Consider the following 15,456-nt stretch of genomic DNA (forward strand, 5'->3'; position numbering starts at 1 on the left):
AACTGCATTCTAGCCGGCATTGCTTAAATACGAGCCTGTGAGCATCTGTGCTTTATGTCGATTTATTTTGTGCATCCGTTAGCAAGATGAGTTCTAAGGTATCGGAAAAGCCTGAAAGAGAGTGTAAGGGTGTTAACACAGCGTAAAACCAGACGTAGTTAAGTGTTTCAATCGTGGTGAACGAAGTAAGGATATAGAGAGTTTGGCTAAGGGATTGTGGAAGTTGACGAAGATGATGTTGAAGAGGTTTTGGCAACCCATGACTAAGAACTGAGAGATGAAGAGCTGGTGAAGAGGAAAGGATAACAAGTGAAGCCGAACGCAGTAGCGAAGACGTCCAGGAACTGAAAGTGAAGCAACTTGCGTGAGATTTTCACTGCGATTAACAACGCTGCAATGATTGCAGAAAAGTGTGACTTTAATTTTGAAAGGGTACGTAGCTTTAGGGCATATTTGCATGGTTTGAGTGCTTACAAAGAAATGTATGATAGAAAAATGCGCCAGGCTAAGCAGTCAAGCATACTGTCGTTTTTCAAGCCTTCCACATCAGCCACAGCAGACAATAAAACTTGACCTTTGACATCGAGACAGGTAGACATAGAAGAAGGTGACCTGCCTGCTCTGATGGAAACAGACAACGATGAGATGACACCCCAGACTCCTCTACCCCAGCCTCTGACAACTCAGCCTAACACACCATCATCAGTGTGCTCACTGTTTTCCCAATACCAGTAAGTGAAACTACACCGAGCATACATTATTTCTACTTTATATAGGCTGTGTATTTTTATGTGTTATTTGGTATGATTTGGCAGCTTCATAGCTTAAGGGTTACTTGAAAGAGTGCTTCTGCCGAGAGTGCTGCCGAGAGCACTTGCGTGAGATTTTCACTGCGGTGGACAGTGCTGCAATGATTGTAGAAAAGTACTCCTACTTTATACAGGCTGTGTATTTATCAGATCATTCCTGCTTTTACTATATGTTACTGTTATTTTAGGTTTTATGTTTTATTTGGCATGATTTGGTAGGTTATTTCTTGGGGTTGCAAACACTCACAAATTTTCCCATATAAATAAATAGTAATTTCTTTATCACTTTATGACATTCCGGCTTATGAACTGTTTCATAGGAACACTCTACCTTTGAATAGCAGGGGATACCTGTATTAAGAACTAAAGAAAATCTTTTCAAAAAGTTTAGAATTTGGAACTCATTACCAAATGATTAACTCTGAGATGAGACAATATATTTTACAGGAAGCTAAGCAGAAAGGAACAGAAGGGTGTACTAAGAATATTTTTATTGGTGTTTATAGTTTTTTTTATGTAGTTCAAAAGATTCCGGGTGGAAGCAATAAATCAGACACATAAGCTCACAATAATTCATAGGCACTTGGTGTTTTATCAAAAAGTGGTTTAACAACTTAGTTTGAGTAATCTATTGATTATGTTTTTTTTTGTAGGGAGAATCTCCCAAGTCGTTTCAAATTTAAGGAGTATTGTCCAATGGTTTTTAGGAATCTGCGAGAGAGATTTTGTATTGATGATCAGGATTACCAGGTTGGTTTCTCTCAGCCATAAGTGTACGAGATTTCTTTAACTCCTGTTCATTTTGCAGTAAGATTTTAGGGCTTGTTTAGGAACTGAAATTCGTTAAGTAAAGATTGAACATGACCTACTTATCTCAGATAATCTTAAGATCATAAAATATTGAAAAAGACCAGCCCAGAACATGTTTTTTTCACCATCAGATTTCTGAACAGAAAATGATCACCTGAGCACTTCATCACTATTTTTGTTCTCTTTCTGTAACTACTTGGTTTTTTTGTATATTTCTTATTGCAGTTTATTGTATTTTTTATGTAGTGCATTATCTTTGCACTGGTTCTATTTTCCTTGATTCCCCTGTTGTCCAAAAGTGTTTGTCTTGAATACCAAACAACCCAATTTCCTCAACTTTCTTAGAATATGGAGAAGATTTATTAGTATGTGGTTGAAAACATTTCTTCTTTGCTTTCTTCTGAATGGACAACCATTTCAAGATTCAAGATTTAAGGTGGTTTAATGCTATTTCCTGTACATGTATAGAGGATAACAAGTAATTGTTACTCTAATGCAAAACACAAAAAATATAAATACATATACATATACAATGGCCCCATTTTTCAAACTTTTGCTTTAAAACAGCTCACTGTTATGAAAGACCTACATTAGTACCTGTTTTCACTAACCAAAGAGGATTTTCGCTTTTACGACAAAAGATGCCTGCTTTATGCGTGTGTTTACCCCGAGAAAGACTACCATGACCATGAAGTCTTGTGCGGGCAGTTGTGTGTACGTGCATATGTGTTTAGATGTGTGCGTGCCCATTTTTTTTCTCCAGATCGATTTTGACTCGCTGTCTTTCTATTTTGATAAGTGAAACTACACCGTACCTACAATATTTCTACTTTATATAGGCTGTATATTTATCATATCATTTAGGTTTTATGTGTTATTTGGTATGATTTGGTAGGTTTATTTTGGGTATGTGAACGCTCACAAATTTTCCCATATAAGTAAATAGTAATTTCTTTATCACTTTATGACATTCCAGCTTACGAACTGTTTCATAGGAACTCTCTACCTTCGGATAGCAGGGCAAACCTGTATACATAAGATAGTTTATCCACATAAATTGATTATATGAACACAAAGTGACACGAGGGTTAAGTTTCTGTACATAGAAAACTCTAATGGGAATTGATGAAGTTAGGGGGTGTGGTAGGGTGGATCAGAAGATGGAAGTTTGATCAACTTTACTGCTCAGGGTAAGTAATTGATTTTGAGTCTGTTGTTCCTGGTGTGGATCCTATGTAGCCTCCTCTGTGATGGGAGTGGGCCAAACAGTCCATGGAGGGTGGGTGGAACTAAATCAGATTTGCAGTATTTCATATTAGAACATCCAGCAGTGTCTTGAGGTCACAGGAAAAGCAACTGAGCAACTTGCTTACAAGTAGATCTGCAGTACTTTAAGTTCTTAAAGTCCAGCAGGATCCTACAATAAAAAAAAACTTTTAATGGACAATAACATCTTTTGTTGACTCCATAGAAGCCGCTGCACAAGGAGTGTTTGCTTAGATAGGCCAATTCCATTATTAAGGACCCCGATCACCCGGGACATAACGTCATAAGATATAGGAGCAGAATTAGGCCATTTGGCCCTTCAAGTCTACTCCACCATTTTATCATGGCTGATCCAATCTTCCCCTCATCTCCTTCATCACCAATCAAGAATCTATCAATCTCTGCCTTAAATATACATAAATACTTTGCCTCCACATTTGCCTGTGGCAAAGAATTCCACAGATTCACCACTCTCTGGCTAAAGCACTTCCCCCTCACCCCTGTTCTAAAAGAATACCCCTCTATTCTGATGTTATGCCTGGTGTTAGACTTTGCTACCATATAACCATATAACAATCACAGCACGGAAACAAGCCATCTTGGCCCTCCTAGTCCATGCCGAACCCTTAATCTCACCTAGTCCCACCTACCCGCACTCAGCCCATAACCCTCCACTCCTTTCCTGTCCATATACCTATCCAATTTTACCTTAAATGACACAACTGAACTGGCCTCTACTACTTCTACAGGAAGCTCATTCCACACAGCTATCACTCTTCGTGTTTCCCTTAAACTTCTGCCCCCTAACTCTCAAATCATGTCCTCTAGTTTGAATCTCCCCTACTCTCAATGGAAACAGCCTATTCACGTCTATCTATCCCTCTCAAAATTTTAAATACCTTGATCAAATCCCCCCTCAACCTTCTACGCTCCAATGAATAGAGACCTAACTTGTTCAACCTTTCTCTGTAACTTAAGTGCTGAAACCCAGGTAACATCCTAGTAAATCATCTCTGCACTCTCTCTAATTTATTGATATCTTTCCTATAATTCGGTGACCAGAACTGCACACAATATTCCAAATTTGGCCTTACCAATGCCTTGTACAACTTTAGCATTACATCCCAACTTCTGTACTCAATGCTTTGATTTATAAAGGCCATCAGAAACATCCTCTCCACATCCATACTATCAAGGCCTGTCACTATTCGATGTGATTTAATGAGGTCACCTCTCATACTGCTGAATTCCAGTGAATACTAGCCCAGCCCATGTGACAAATCATACGATCAGGAATAATTTTTGTGAACCTCTTTTGAATCTGGTGTGGATCCTATGTAGCCTGGAATGGTTTGAATATAACTGTAAATCTGGACTGTTTTCACTTAAAATGATTCAAAATAGAATTTGCAAGTTGCCCTCATGCTGAATGCTTTTCTTAGTTCCTCTTTCTCCACTGAATCTGCTCTCAGGATAATGTCTTTCATTCCAGAACTACTCAGACACCTTCCTTCTTCAAAATGAAGGTCTTTCCTTCCTCCACTATCAATCCCTTCTCTTCCATTTTACACGTGTTTGCCATCATCCCTCCCCCCTACCAGGGAAAGGATTCCTCTTGTCTTCATCTACCACCTAATCAGCCTTTGCTTCCATCACATAATTCTCCAAAACTCCCTTCACCTCCTACTGTATCCCACCACAAAGCCTATCTCCCCCCGCCACTCCAAACTTCCTGCTTTCTACAGGGATCACTGTGCAAAAGTCCACTCATCCCTCCCCACTAATCTCCTTCCTGGTACTTATCCTTCCAAGCAGAACAAGTGCTACACCTGCCCTTACACCTCCTCCTCCTCACTACCATTTAGGGGCCCAAACAGTCCTTCCAGGTTTGACACTTCACCTGTGAGTCTTTAGGGGTCATCTGTTGTATGAGGCCCTACTGGTGTAGCCACCTGTATATAGTTGAGACCTGATGTAAATTAGGAGTTGGAGGAGTTATATTCTGTCTGGGAAGCTTCTTACCTGATGGCATGAATATCGATCTTTGGGTAATTGATTCCCTTCATCATTTGTCATTCTTGTTTCCCTCTCTCACCTTACCTCCTTACCTGCTTATCACTTCCACCTAGTGCTTCTCCCACTTGCCTTTCTTCTGTGGCCTTCTGTCCTCTCCTATCAGATTTTCCTTTCTCCAACCCTCTTTCACCTGTAAACATCCCAGCTCTTTACTCTTTCATCCCTCCTCTTCTCCTAATTTCACCTGTCATCTACTGCCTCCATCCTTACTTTCTCACTCTGACCTCAGTTTTTTTTTCTCAAATCTGGTTGTCTTGTTGGGATTTCCAGCATCTGTAGATTTTTTAATGGCCAGCTGTTTTCCTTTGTTTAAATAAAAACAGGAAATGTATGTTTGTGATTTCCAGCATCTCTGCTTTTAAAATCAGTTTTGCTCAGTTGTATCTGTTGAGTAATAATAAATATTGGTAGAGAGCCCTAGTCTGATGAACTAAGAAACAAAAACTACAGAAAGTATGTCAATACAATGTTGCATACCTGGAGAGTGGTTTTATTCCATTCCCAGTTCACTGCTTCTTATAGCATTTACAAAATGATAGCAAAGTGTGGAAAATCTCATACAATCATTGAAAGATTAATAATGTCTGCTGTATCAGAAATGCTCACAACTTCTCAAGATGGATAACGGTATTTTAAAATCAATTCCTCTGAGTGATAACATTGAGAAACAACAATGCACAGTTACAAAAAACAAAATTTGGTATACAACTAGATAAGTCAGCTGTGCAAGACAAAAAGGCATTGCTAATGGCATATATACATTTTATCAAAAATAGAAAAGATTATGAAGAGATTCTCTTTTGTAAAAAGTTACAGCCAAATATCAACGGATATTCCTCCTTCTCCAGTCTTTTCCAACTATCATCTCCCATTTTCTTACTGTATTTCTCACTCCCCCAGCAAACTGACTTCACCTACTGATTTATAACATACTGCTTCTTAAAACCCCAACTTCTTACCCCACCTTATTCAGTCATTTTCTCCCTTCCTTTCCATTGAAAGGTTCAATTTGTAACATCCTCTCCATAGATGCTGCTTGACCTGCTGAGTTTCTCTAGCATTTTGTATGTGTGATACTCTGGTTTTCCAGCATCTGCAGAATCTCGTGTTTGGGGCTTGTTCTGTCTAGTAATACTCTCACCTCACTGAAGCTTTGTTTTTTTGAGTTAGGGCATCATGAAATTGATTCCCAGCTTAGCAATGATAACTGATTTTATGCTCCATGCATAATGTAGGAAAATATTCTTTTAAAGGAAGATTATAATAGATTATAAGATTATAACTGAGCCATGCAAATGAAATGCTTCTGTTGCCATCATTCCCACAATCCTGATTGAGAAGTTCCAGAACCTGAACCTCTGTACTTCTCTCTGCAATAGAATCCTCAACATCCTAACTGGAATGGTTGTATCATCAACAAATTTATGGATGGTATTTGAACTATGTTTAACCACACAGTCATGTGTTTACAGAGAGTAGAGCAGTGGGCTAAGCACACACCCCTGAGGTCCACCAGTGTTGATTATCAGTGAGAAGAATATGTTATCACCACTCCATACAGAGTTTGGTCTTCCAGTTAGGAGAGCCACTGAGATTGTGTCTCCTATCGACCTATTGTGGTGATGGGTAAATTGCAATGGGTCCAGGTCCTTGCTGATGCAGGAGTTCAGTCTAGTCATAACCAACCTCTCAAAGCATTTCAACACTGTTGATGTGAGTGCTACTGGGTGAAAGTCATTAAGGTAGCCCACATTATTTCCTTAGGTACTGGTATAATTGTTGACTTTTTGAAGCAAGTGGGGACTTCTGCTGGTAGCAGTGAGAGGTTGAAAATGTCCTTGAATACTCCCGCTGGTTGTTTGGCACAGGTTTTCAGAGCCTTACCAGCTATTCCATCGGGACCTTCCGCCTTGCGAGGGTTCACTGTCTTTAATGACAGCCTAACATCAGCCTCTGAGACAGAGATCACAGGGTCATCAGGTGCAGCAGGGATCTTCACAGCTGTAGTTGTGTTCTCCCTTTCAAAGTGTGCATAGAAGGTGTTAGTTCATCTGGTAGTGAAGCATCGTTGACATTCTTGCTGTTGGGTTTTGCTTTGTAGGGAGTACTGTCTGGCAAAAACTGCCAGAGTTGCCCTACATCTGATGTTGTCTCCCACCTCACTCATTTGAAATTTTCTCATCTCCTTTGAAATAGCCCTCTGTAAATCCTACCTAGTTTTCTGGTACAGACCTAAATCGCCAGACTTGAATGCCACAGATCTAGCCTTCAGCAGACGATGTACCTCCTGGTTCATCCATGGCTTTTGGTTTGGGAATGTACAGCAAGCCTTTGTAGGCACACACTCGTCCACAGGTTTTGATGAAGTCGGTAACAACTGCGGCATACATGAATCCCTGAATACAGTCCATTCCACCGATTCAAAGCAGTCCTGTAGGTGTTCCTGTGCTTCCCTTGTCCAAACCTTCTGGGTCCTCAACACTGGTGTTGCAGTCTTCAGCTTCTGCCTGTACTCAGGGAGTAGAAGTACAGCCAGGTGATCAGACTGCCTGAAGTGAGGTCATGGAATAGCCCGGTAGGCATTCTTGATGGTGGTGTAGCAATGGTCCAGTGTGTTGTTTCCTCTGGTATTGCAAGTGATCTGTTGATGGTAATTACTTAGTGACTTTTTTCAGACTGGCCTGGTTAAAATCTCCCAAAATGACGGTGAGGGCATTAGGGTGCGCTCTTTTGTGTATGTTGATCCCATTACTCAGTTCATCTTCGGCCTGAGGTAGAATGAATACTGCTAGTGTAATGATCCCGGATATATCTTGTGGTAGGTAAAACGGACGGCACTTAACTGTTAGAAATTCCAGATCTGGTGAGTAGAATTGGGACAACACTGATATACTTGTACACCAGGAAGAGTTGATCATGAGGCATACTCCTCCACCTCTGCTTTTGAGAGAGACTATAGCTCTAAACTGACTGTGTAAAGCCATCAATCTGAATCGCTGCATTGAATTGATTTTCCTTTGTTCTATTTCACTATATCTTGGTACAAATGACGGTAATAAACAAATTTACCTAATGCCCCAGATTCTAGCACTCTCCTGCACTCTAGGGTAATTGATAGTTACTATTAAAGTTATCAATACACACATCTTTAGTGTAAGGGAAAGAACTAGAAGAGCCAGAAGGAACTTGCACATTTATAGAAAGAATGCGGGGATTCCGTACAGACAGCACCTCAGTCGAAGACCCGTCAGCTACCCTCACCTGGTTTGGCCCATCTGTTGAGACGGTTTACCGGGGTGTGTTATAGCTGCCCTGAAAAAGGCATGGCAGGCCCCTCACCAGAGATGCTACACCTACCTCAACAACCCATAAATAATAGAGGAGCAAACTCAATGAGCCAAATGGTCTAATTATGCACCTTGGTCTTATGGACGTGGATTGGACATCATGTCTTAAGAGGATAGGCCTTTGTTTTAAGGCCTATTATCCTTGGAGAGGAGGAGCTGCTAAGACCATAGGAAGAATTCTATGATGTATTGATCTAATTTTTTTTTGTTTTTTTGGTCATATCATTGTCATAAAACATAGTCTTCAACCCTTGGTGAGGTAGGGGATCTGTCTGTCCCAGTGTATGAAGTCTGGCTCTGTTGGATTGAGCAGAGGAGACCGATTAATGGTCTCAACGGTCAAAAAGGTAGGCCAACAGGTGTTCTGGAGCGCTAAGAGCACGACAAGGCACTTAGACGTCCTGGTCATCCACTGCAAGAGGTGGTGATCTCTTTAAACTCACCCGGTAGAAGACAAAGGCAAACCACTACTGTAACTGCTAAGTACATGATTTCCCAATATGTCAGAGTAGCGTAGAGGGAAATCATCTGCCGACTGGAAATTCCAGATGCAACCTACAACGATGACCGCTATTCCTTAATGCCTGATTTATTATCCCTCTCCTGCTAGTGTCGATAGGCTTTGATGGAACTCTGCAGCTGGTAGGCTTTGTAACCTTTGCTCTTTGTATCTTGATAATTTGTTATTTCTTTACATCTTCACATCTTGCACGAAGAATTGCTTTTTACTTGAAGTTTTATAGCTGTCCTATCAAATAACCATGAGATGAATAGGTTGTGGGTCTGATTTCAGCTGGTATAGGTTGTACTTGGTCGTGGAATAGCACGGTAGGCATTCCTGATGGTGGTGTATCAATGGTCCAGTGTGTTGTTTCCTCTGGTATTGCAAGTGATCTGTTGATGGTAGTGATTTTTTTTCAGATTGGCCTGGTTAAAATCTCCCAAAATGATGGTGAAGTTGTTAGGGTGTGCTTTTTAGTGCATGTTGATCCCATTGCTCAGATCATATAAAGCCTGATTGACATTGGCCTGAGGTGGAATGTAAACTGCTACCAAAATGACCCCAGAGAACTCGGGTGGTAGGTAAAACGGATGGCACTTAACTGTTAGATATTCCAGATCTGGTGAGTAGAATTGGGACAACACTGATATACTTGTACACCAGGAACAGTTGATCATGAGGCATACTCCTCCACCTCTGCTTTTGAGAGACTGATGGTGTATAGTAAACCCATCCGCTGCATCTGTTACGGAAGGGGTTAACCAGGATTCCATGTGGTCCTAATGCCCCTCTGATTCAACACCCTAGCTCTGAGATCATCGACTTTATTCACCAGAGGCTGCACATTCACCAGCAAGATGGTTGGTATAGGGCAGGGGTCAGCAACCTTTACCACTGAAAGAGCCACTTGGACCCGTTTCCCACAGAAAACACTGGGAGCCGCAAAACCCGTTTGACCTTTAAAATGAAATAACACTGCATACAACGTTTTGTTTTGCCTTTATGCTATGTATAAACAAACTATAATATGTTGCATTTATGAAATTGATGAACTCCTGCAGAGAAAACGAAATTACATTTCTGCATGCAACAAAAACATTTTGAACTCCGAAAAAAAGACGTTGAGTTGAAGGTTACTTTTAAGTAAAATACTTATGAAAAACGCCAAACTTAAATTTGCCGCCAGCAGCAAACCAAAAATAACGTCAGCCAGCTGTCAACCTGAAAAATAAAAGGACTATTTCACTGAACAATGAAAACATATGAATATACGTAAAATAATAGGCAATTAAAATATTTATCATACTTGTTCAGGTTGACTCACACCTGACAATGCAGTCGTATTCAGTAGGGATGGATTGATGCTTAGGGGAGTGACCGGGAAGGATAATGTGTTTTTTTCCTCTCTGAACTCACAGAAGCGTTTCCCAAACGATGTTTGCATTGCGATGATTGCAGAATGTAAATACTTCGAATTTATCATGTCGTGACCTTGTTTGAACTCTCTCAAATTGGGGAAGTGAGACAATGTGCCTTTCTGTAAATCTCTGGCAAGCAACGTCAACTTGCGCTCGAATGCCAAAACATCCTCCAACATGTGCAGGGCTGTACGTCCTTACCCCGTTGAAGAGCTGTGTTCAGCGTGTTCAGGTGCGCTGTCATGTCTACCATGAAGTGTAGCTTTTCCAGCCACTCTGGCTGTTCCAGCTCAGGAAAGGTGAGCCCTTTGCTGCCCAGGAAAGTTTTCACTTCTTCCAGACACGCGACAAAGCGTTTCAGCACCTCCCCTCTGGACAGCCAGCGATAAAAACACGTTGTAGCGGTGTGCTACACGCAGTCAGTAAACTGCAGTCAAAGATAGCTTTATTCGAACTAAACAGCCTTGCTTTTAAGCCTCCCTCAACCCGCCCCCCATGGGCGTGGATGCTGCAAAAGACACGTACTCACAAACCACCGTAGGCTATCTCCCTTAGCCTGAACGCTGGCTAATTGTGAGCCGGTTCGGATGTGTCAGGAAATGGGTCGCCACAACGTCTTATTCAGATTGTACAAGATCACCATAATCTTCAAATTTAGATTTACATTTCAAAAACTAACAAACTAACATAAAATACATTTTAATTAAATACTGACCATGTAGCGGTGTGCTACACGCAGCGCTAAAATTACGACACGGAGTCGGTAACTGCAGTCGAAGGAAAAAACTTTATTCGAAATCTTCAGCCTCACTTTTAAGCCTCCCTCAACCTGCCCCCCATGGCGCAGAGGCTCCAAAGCTCTGTGCTCGCAAACCCCCGTAGGCTATCTAATTGTGAGTCGGTTCGGATGTGCCAGGAAAAGGGTCGCCACAACCAATTATTTCCCAAGCAACAGGGAGCCGCAGCACAGACGTAAAAGAGCCACATGTGGCTCCGGAGCCGCGGGTTGCCGACCCCCGGTATAGGGAGTTTAAAACCTAATTTCCTTAATTGTGCTTGTCATCCTGATCTACAACCACACTTATGAGATTTTCTCCGTGGGCACTTCTGACCACAATCGATGTTGTTTGCATAGGTTTTAAGCAGCAATAGTTCATTTAAATGCATTAAGGCATCTTTGTTGACTGTACTGACCATGGAAGCAGTTGTGCTTTTTAGCTGAAACAGGGATATTTAATCGTATCCATTAAGAGTATTGCTGCTACTCAAGACGTACCTAGGTGCCCTGGAAGACAGCAGCTATTCTTCATTAGAAGTTGGTATGTCTACAAATATATTTAAAAACTTCAACAGATTTACCATGGAGAGAACTGTGACAGGCTACGTCAGTCTCTGGTATAGGGGTGGGGGTAATCTAGTCAGCTCCATCTTGGGTACTAGCCTTCAAAGTACCCAGGACATCTTCAGAGAGTGGTGTCTCAGAAAGGCAGTGCCCATTATTAGGGACCTCCAGCACCCAGGGCATGCCCTTTTCTCACTGTCACCATCAAGTAGGGGATACAGAAGCCTGAAGACACACAATCAGCGATTCAGGAATAGCTTCTTCCCCTCTGTCATCCATTTCCTAAATAGACATTGAATCCATGAACACTATCTCTCTTTTTAATATTTATTATTTCTGTTTCTGCCTGATTCTGATTCTATTTCTGATTTGCATCATCTACAGATTTTCTTTTTTTTGGGATATTCATCATATTGCTCTTTACTCTCTTTCTTCAGCTTAACTCCTTTCCCCTTCCCTATATTCCCAAAGAGTAGTGATGGAACAGAATTTGAAATTCAGTCCTATAGTTGTTTTGCTGCTAATTCAAATGACAATCAATCCCAGTCTCTGTGTCAATTAAATCACTTTTTACCACTATCCACCAAAAATACTGCGGAAATGGAAACTCATGAATGTGAAAATACACTGATCTTGTTTTAAGTTGCCGAGTCTTTTTGTTGTGGGATCTTCATGCATACTCCAATCATTGCCTGCCTGCATTTCTACTGAAATCCAGACTACACTTAGAGTACTGTGTTCAGTTCTGGTCACCTCTTTATAGGAAGGATGTGGAAGCTATGGAGAGGGTGCAGAGGAGATTTACCAGGGTGTTGCCTAGATTGGAAAACAAGTCTTATGAGGCAAGATTAGCAGAGCTGGGATTTTTCTCTTTGGAGCGTAGAAGGATGAGAGGGGACTTGATAGAGGTCTACAAGATTATGAGAGGCATAGATAGGGTGGATAGTCAGTACCTGTTTCCCAGGGCACCAACAGCAAACACCATAGGTGCAAAATTAAGGGAGGGAAGCTTAGGGGAGACATCAGGGGTAAGTTTTTTACACAGAGAGTTGTGGGTGCCTGGAATGATTTGACAGGGATGGTGGTGCAGGCTAAAACATTAGGGGTATTTAAGAGCCTCTTGGACAGGCATGTGGATGAAAGAAAAATAGAGGGTTATGGGGTAGTGTGGGTTTAGTATTTTTTTAAAGAGTATCTGGGTCGACACAACATGAAGGGCTGAACACTGTGCTGTAGAGTTCTAGTGTCTAAATTTTAGGATTTTGTTTCTTTAATGCATTTTTCCTAATATTTGGAAATACTTTGTCCAAATCCACTGCAGTTACACATCTGGGCCATCTGAGTTTAGCAAATAAAAGCTGAATCCTTTGAGCTCAGTTAATTCTTAAAAGTCTGCACTGTTCTTTCTGGTGCAGCAGAATGCAGGGTTAATGGCAGGGTAGGATTCCTGGGTCCATGTCCATTGATCCCTCCAAGTTGCCGCCCAAGTTGACAGGGTGGTTAAGAAGGCACATGGTGTGTTAGCTTTCATTAATTGGAATTGAGTTCAAGAGCATCAAGTTAATACTGCAGCTATGTAAAACACTGGTTAGACTGCACTAGGAATATTGTGTTCAGTGTTGGTCACCTCATTATAAAAAAGGTTTAGAAATTTTAGAGTGAGAGAAGATTAAGCAGAATGCTTACAAGATTACAGAACATATCTTAAGAGAAAAAGCTGAGTGAACTTGGGCTTTTGTGGTTGGAGCAAAGGAGGAGGAGCGGTGACTTGATAGATGTGTACATTTATAGGAGGCAGTGAGTAGCCGGAAGCAGTTTCCTGGAGCAAAAATGGCTAAATTGAGGGCTAAATTTTGAAGTGATTGGAGTAAAGTATAGGGGACATGTCAGAGGTAAGTTTCTTATGCTGGGGAGACGGGTGCATGGAGCATTCTGCCAAGGGTGATGATAGAGGCAGGTACATTAGGCACATGGATGAAAGAAAATGAAGGGCTTCGTCTGAGGTAAGAGACTGATCTTGGAGTAGGTTTATAACATCATGGGTTGAAGGACATATACCATATAAGGCCAGTGATATTTTTATTATTTCAGAGTATTGAGCCTGGCAAGCTGAAAGTGACTGGGATGACAAGATAACTAGTTATCTTCTGGTTATTATTGAGTTGAACCAGTAAAAGATGCTGTGTCATTTATATCAGTTTCAATCTGCTGTGTAAATAAAATGTGGCTACTTTATTCTGGGCTTTACAATGTCCTTCTTGCAAATGAATTAAGCATGCAGATTGTGAGAATTAGGCACTTTCTGTGGTGGACATACTCAGAATATAGAACATTACAGCATAGTGCAGGCTCTTCAGCCCATGATATTGTATCACCTTTTGACATTCTAAGATCAGTCTGACTCTTCCCTTTTTTTTTATTTCATCCAAATGCCTTATTTAAGAGTTTCTTAAATGCCCCTGCCTCTGCCACCACTGGGCGTTCCACACTTCCACCAATCTCCATGTAAAGAACTTACTTCTGATAAAGCCCTTATACAGTCGGCCCTCCTTATCTGCGGGTTCCACATATGCAGATTCAACCAACTGCGAATCAGGAAAACCCGGAAGTTCTCTCTCCAGTACTTGTTGTTTGAGCATGTACAAACTTTCTTGTCATTATTCCCTAAACAACACAATATAACAACTATTTACATAGCATTTACATTGTATTAGGTATAAGTAATCTAGAAATGACTGAAAAGTACAGGCAGTCTCTGGGTTATGAACGAGTTCCACTCCTGAGTCCATCTTTAAGTCGGATTTGAAGCTGGAACAGGTACATCTGGTATTATTTAGCGTCAGTTAGTCAAATGTTTGTCTTAGTATATAGTATATTTTACATTTCTATGCATATAAAACACTTAAGAAACATGTATTGCAATAATTAAACCACTGCGTTGCTTAGTAAAAATTGTATCTTTCATCGGGGCAGAGCCTTTCTCACTTTATCCATTAAAATTGTTCCAATCGTTGACCGACTGTAGCCTAACGCTTTTCCAATGACCGATGGCGTTTCACCTCTTTCCGATCACTTTATTACTTCCACTTTATTTTCAATCATAATTGTGATTACTTTCGTGAATAAGGGACTTGAGCATCCACGTTTTTTGGTATCAGCTGGGGGTCTCCAACCAATCCCCAGCAGATAAGGAGGGCCGACTGTAATAACTAAACCACTGTGCTGCTTAGTAAAAATTGTAGCTTTCATCAGGGCAGGGCCTTTCACATGCTTCATGGTTCTCACTTCATCCCGACTAGTAGCCTAATGCTTTTCCAATGACCGATAGCGTTTCACTTCTTTCTGTTCCCGAAAATGATCACGGTTGAAAATAAAGTGGAAATAATGAAGCGATCGTAAAGAAGTGAAACACCATCGGTAGTGGGGCAGTGCGCCAACAGTGCAGGCAGTGGGTCCTGAGTTCCGCTGGGTCCCAAAGTCAATCGACGAGCATCCGTGTTTTTTGGTATCTGCAGGGGTTCTGGTGAGGCCCACAGGTGAAGAGGGCTGACTGTACTTGATTGCAATCACCTTAAAATTATGCCCCTTTGTATTAGACATGTCTGCCCTAAGTAAAAGTCTGGCTTTCCACTCTATACCTCTTACACTTGACAGTAAATTTGTTTTGGAAATATTGTTTCGTCAGATTTTTTTGCTTCCAATAGACCAAATTGAACACTATAATTTCAGAATACTTATATATGAATTTGGAGAAACAGGGAATTAACCTGTATTGAATATAATGCATGCATAATGGTGCTGACACTTTCAACTAAGCTAAAAATGTAATGTTGATAATTATGTGTATCTTGATGTCTGAGGCTTCTTGCTTAAGTATCCAACAATA

General features: G+C 41.0%; 1 protein-coding gene across 6 annotated transcripts in view; it reads left to right on the forward strand.

Annotated features, from left to right (window-relative positions):
• Window positions 1-15,456, forward strand: part of LOC132386001 (phosphatidylinositol 5-phosphate 4-kinase type-2 beta-like) — a 189,091-nt gene that overhangs the window by 57,887 nt on the left and 115,748 nt on the right. For all 6 annotated transcript variants that reach the window (XR_009509389.1, XM_059958237.1, XM_059958239.1 and 3 more), the window contains exon 3: window positions 1,463-1,559. Coding sequence is in view for 5 of the 6 variants with exons in the window: in XM_059958237.1 (XP_059814220.1) it covers window positions 1,463-1,559 (97 nt within the window). In the remaining variant the exon portion in view is untranslated. The remainder of the gene's footprint in view (window positions 1-1,462; window positions 1,560-15,456) is intronic.

Source organism: Hypanus sabinus, assembly GCF_030144855.1.
Source record: "Hypanus sabinus isolate sHypSab1 chromosome Y unlocalized genomic scaffold, sHypSab1.hap1 SUPER_Y_unloc_1, whole genome shotgun sequence".
NCBI classification, from domain to species: Eukaryota; Metazoa; Chordata; class Chondrichthyes; order Myliobatiformes; family Dasyatidae; genus Hypanus; species Hypanus sabinus.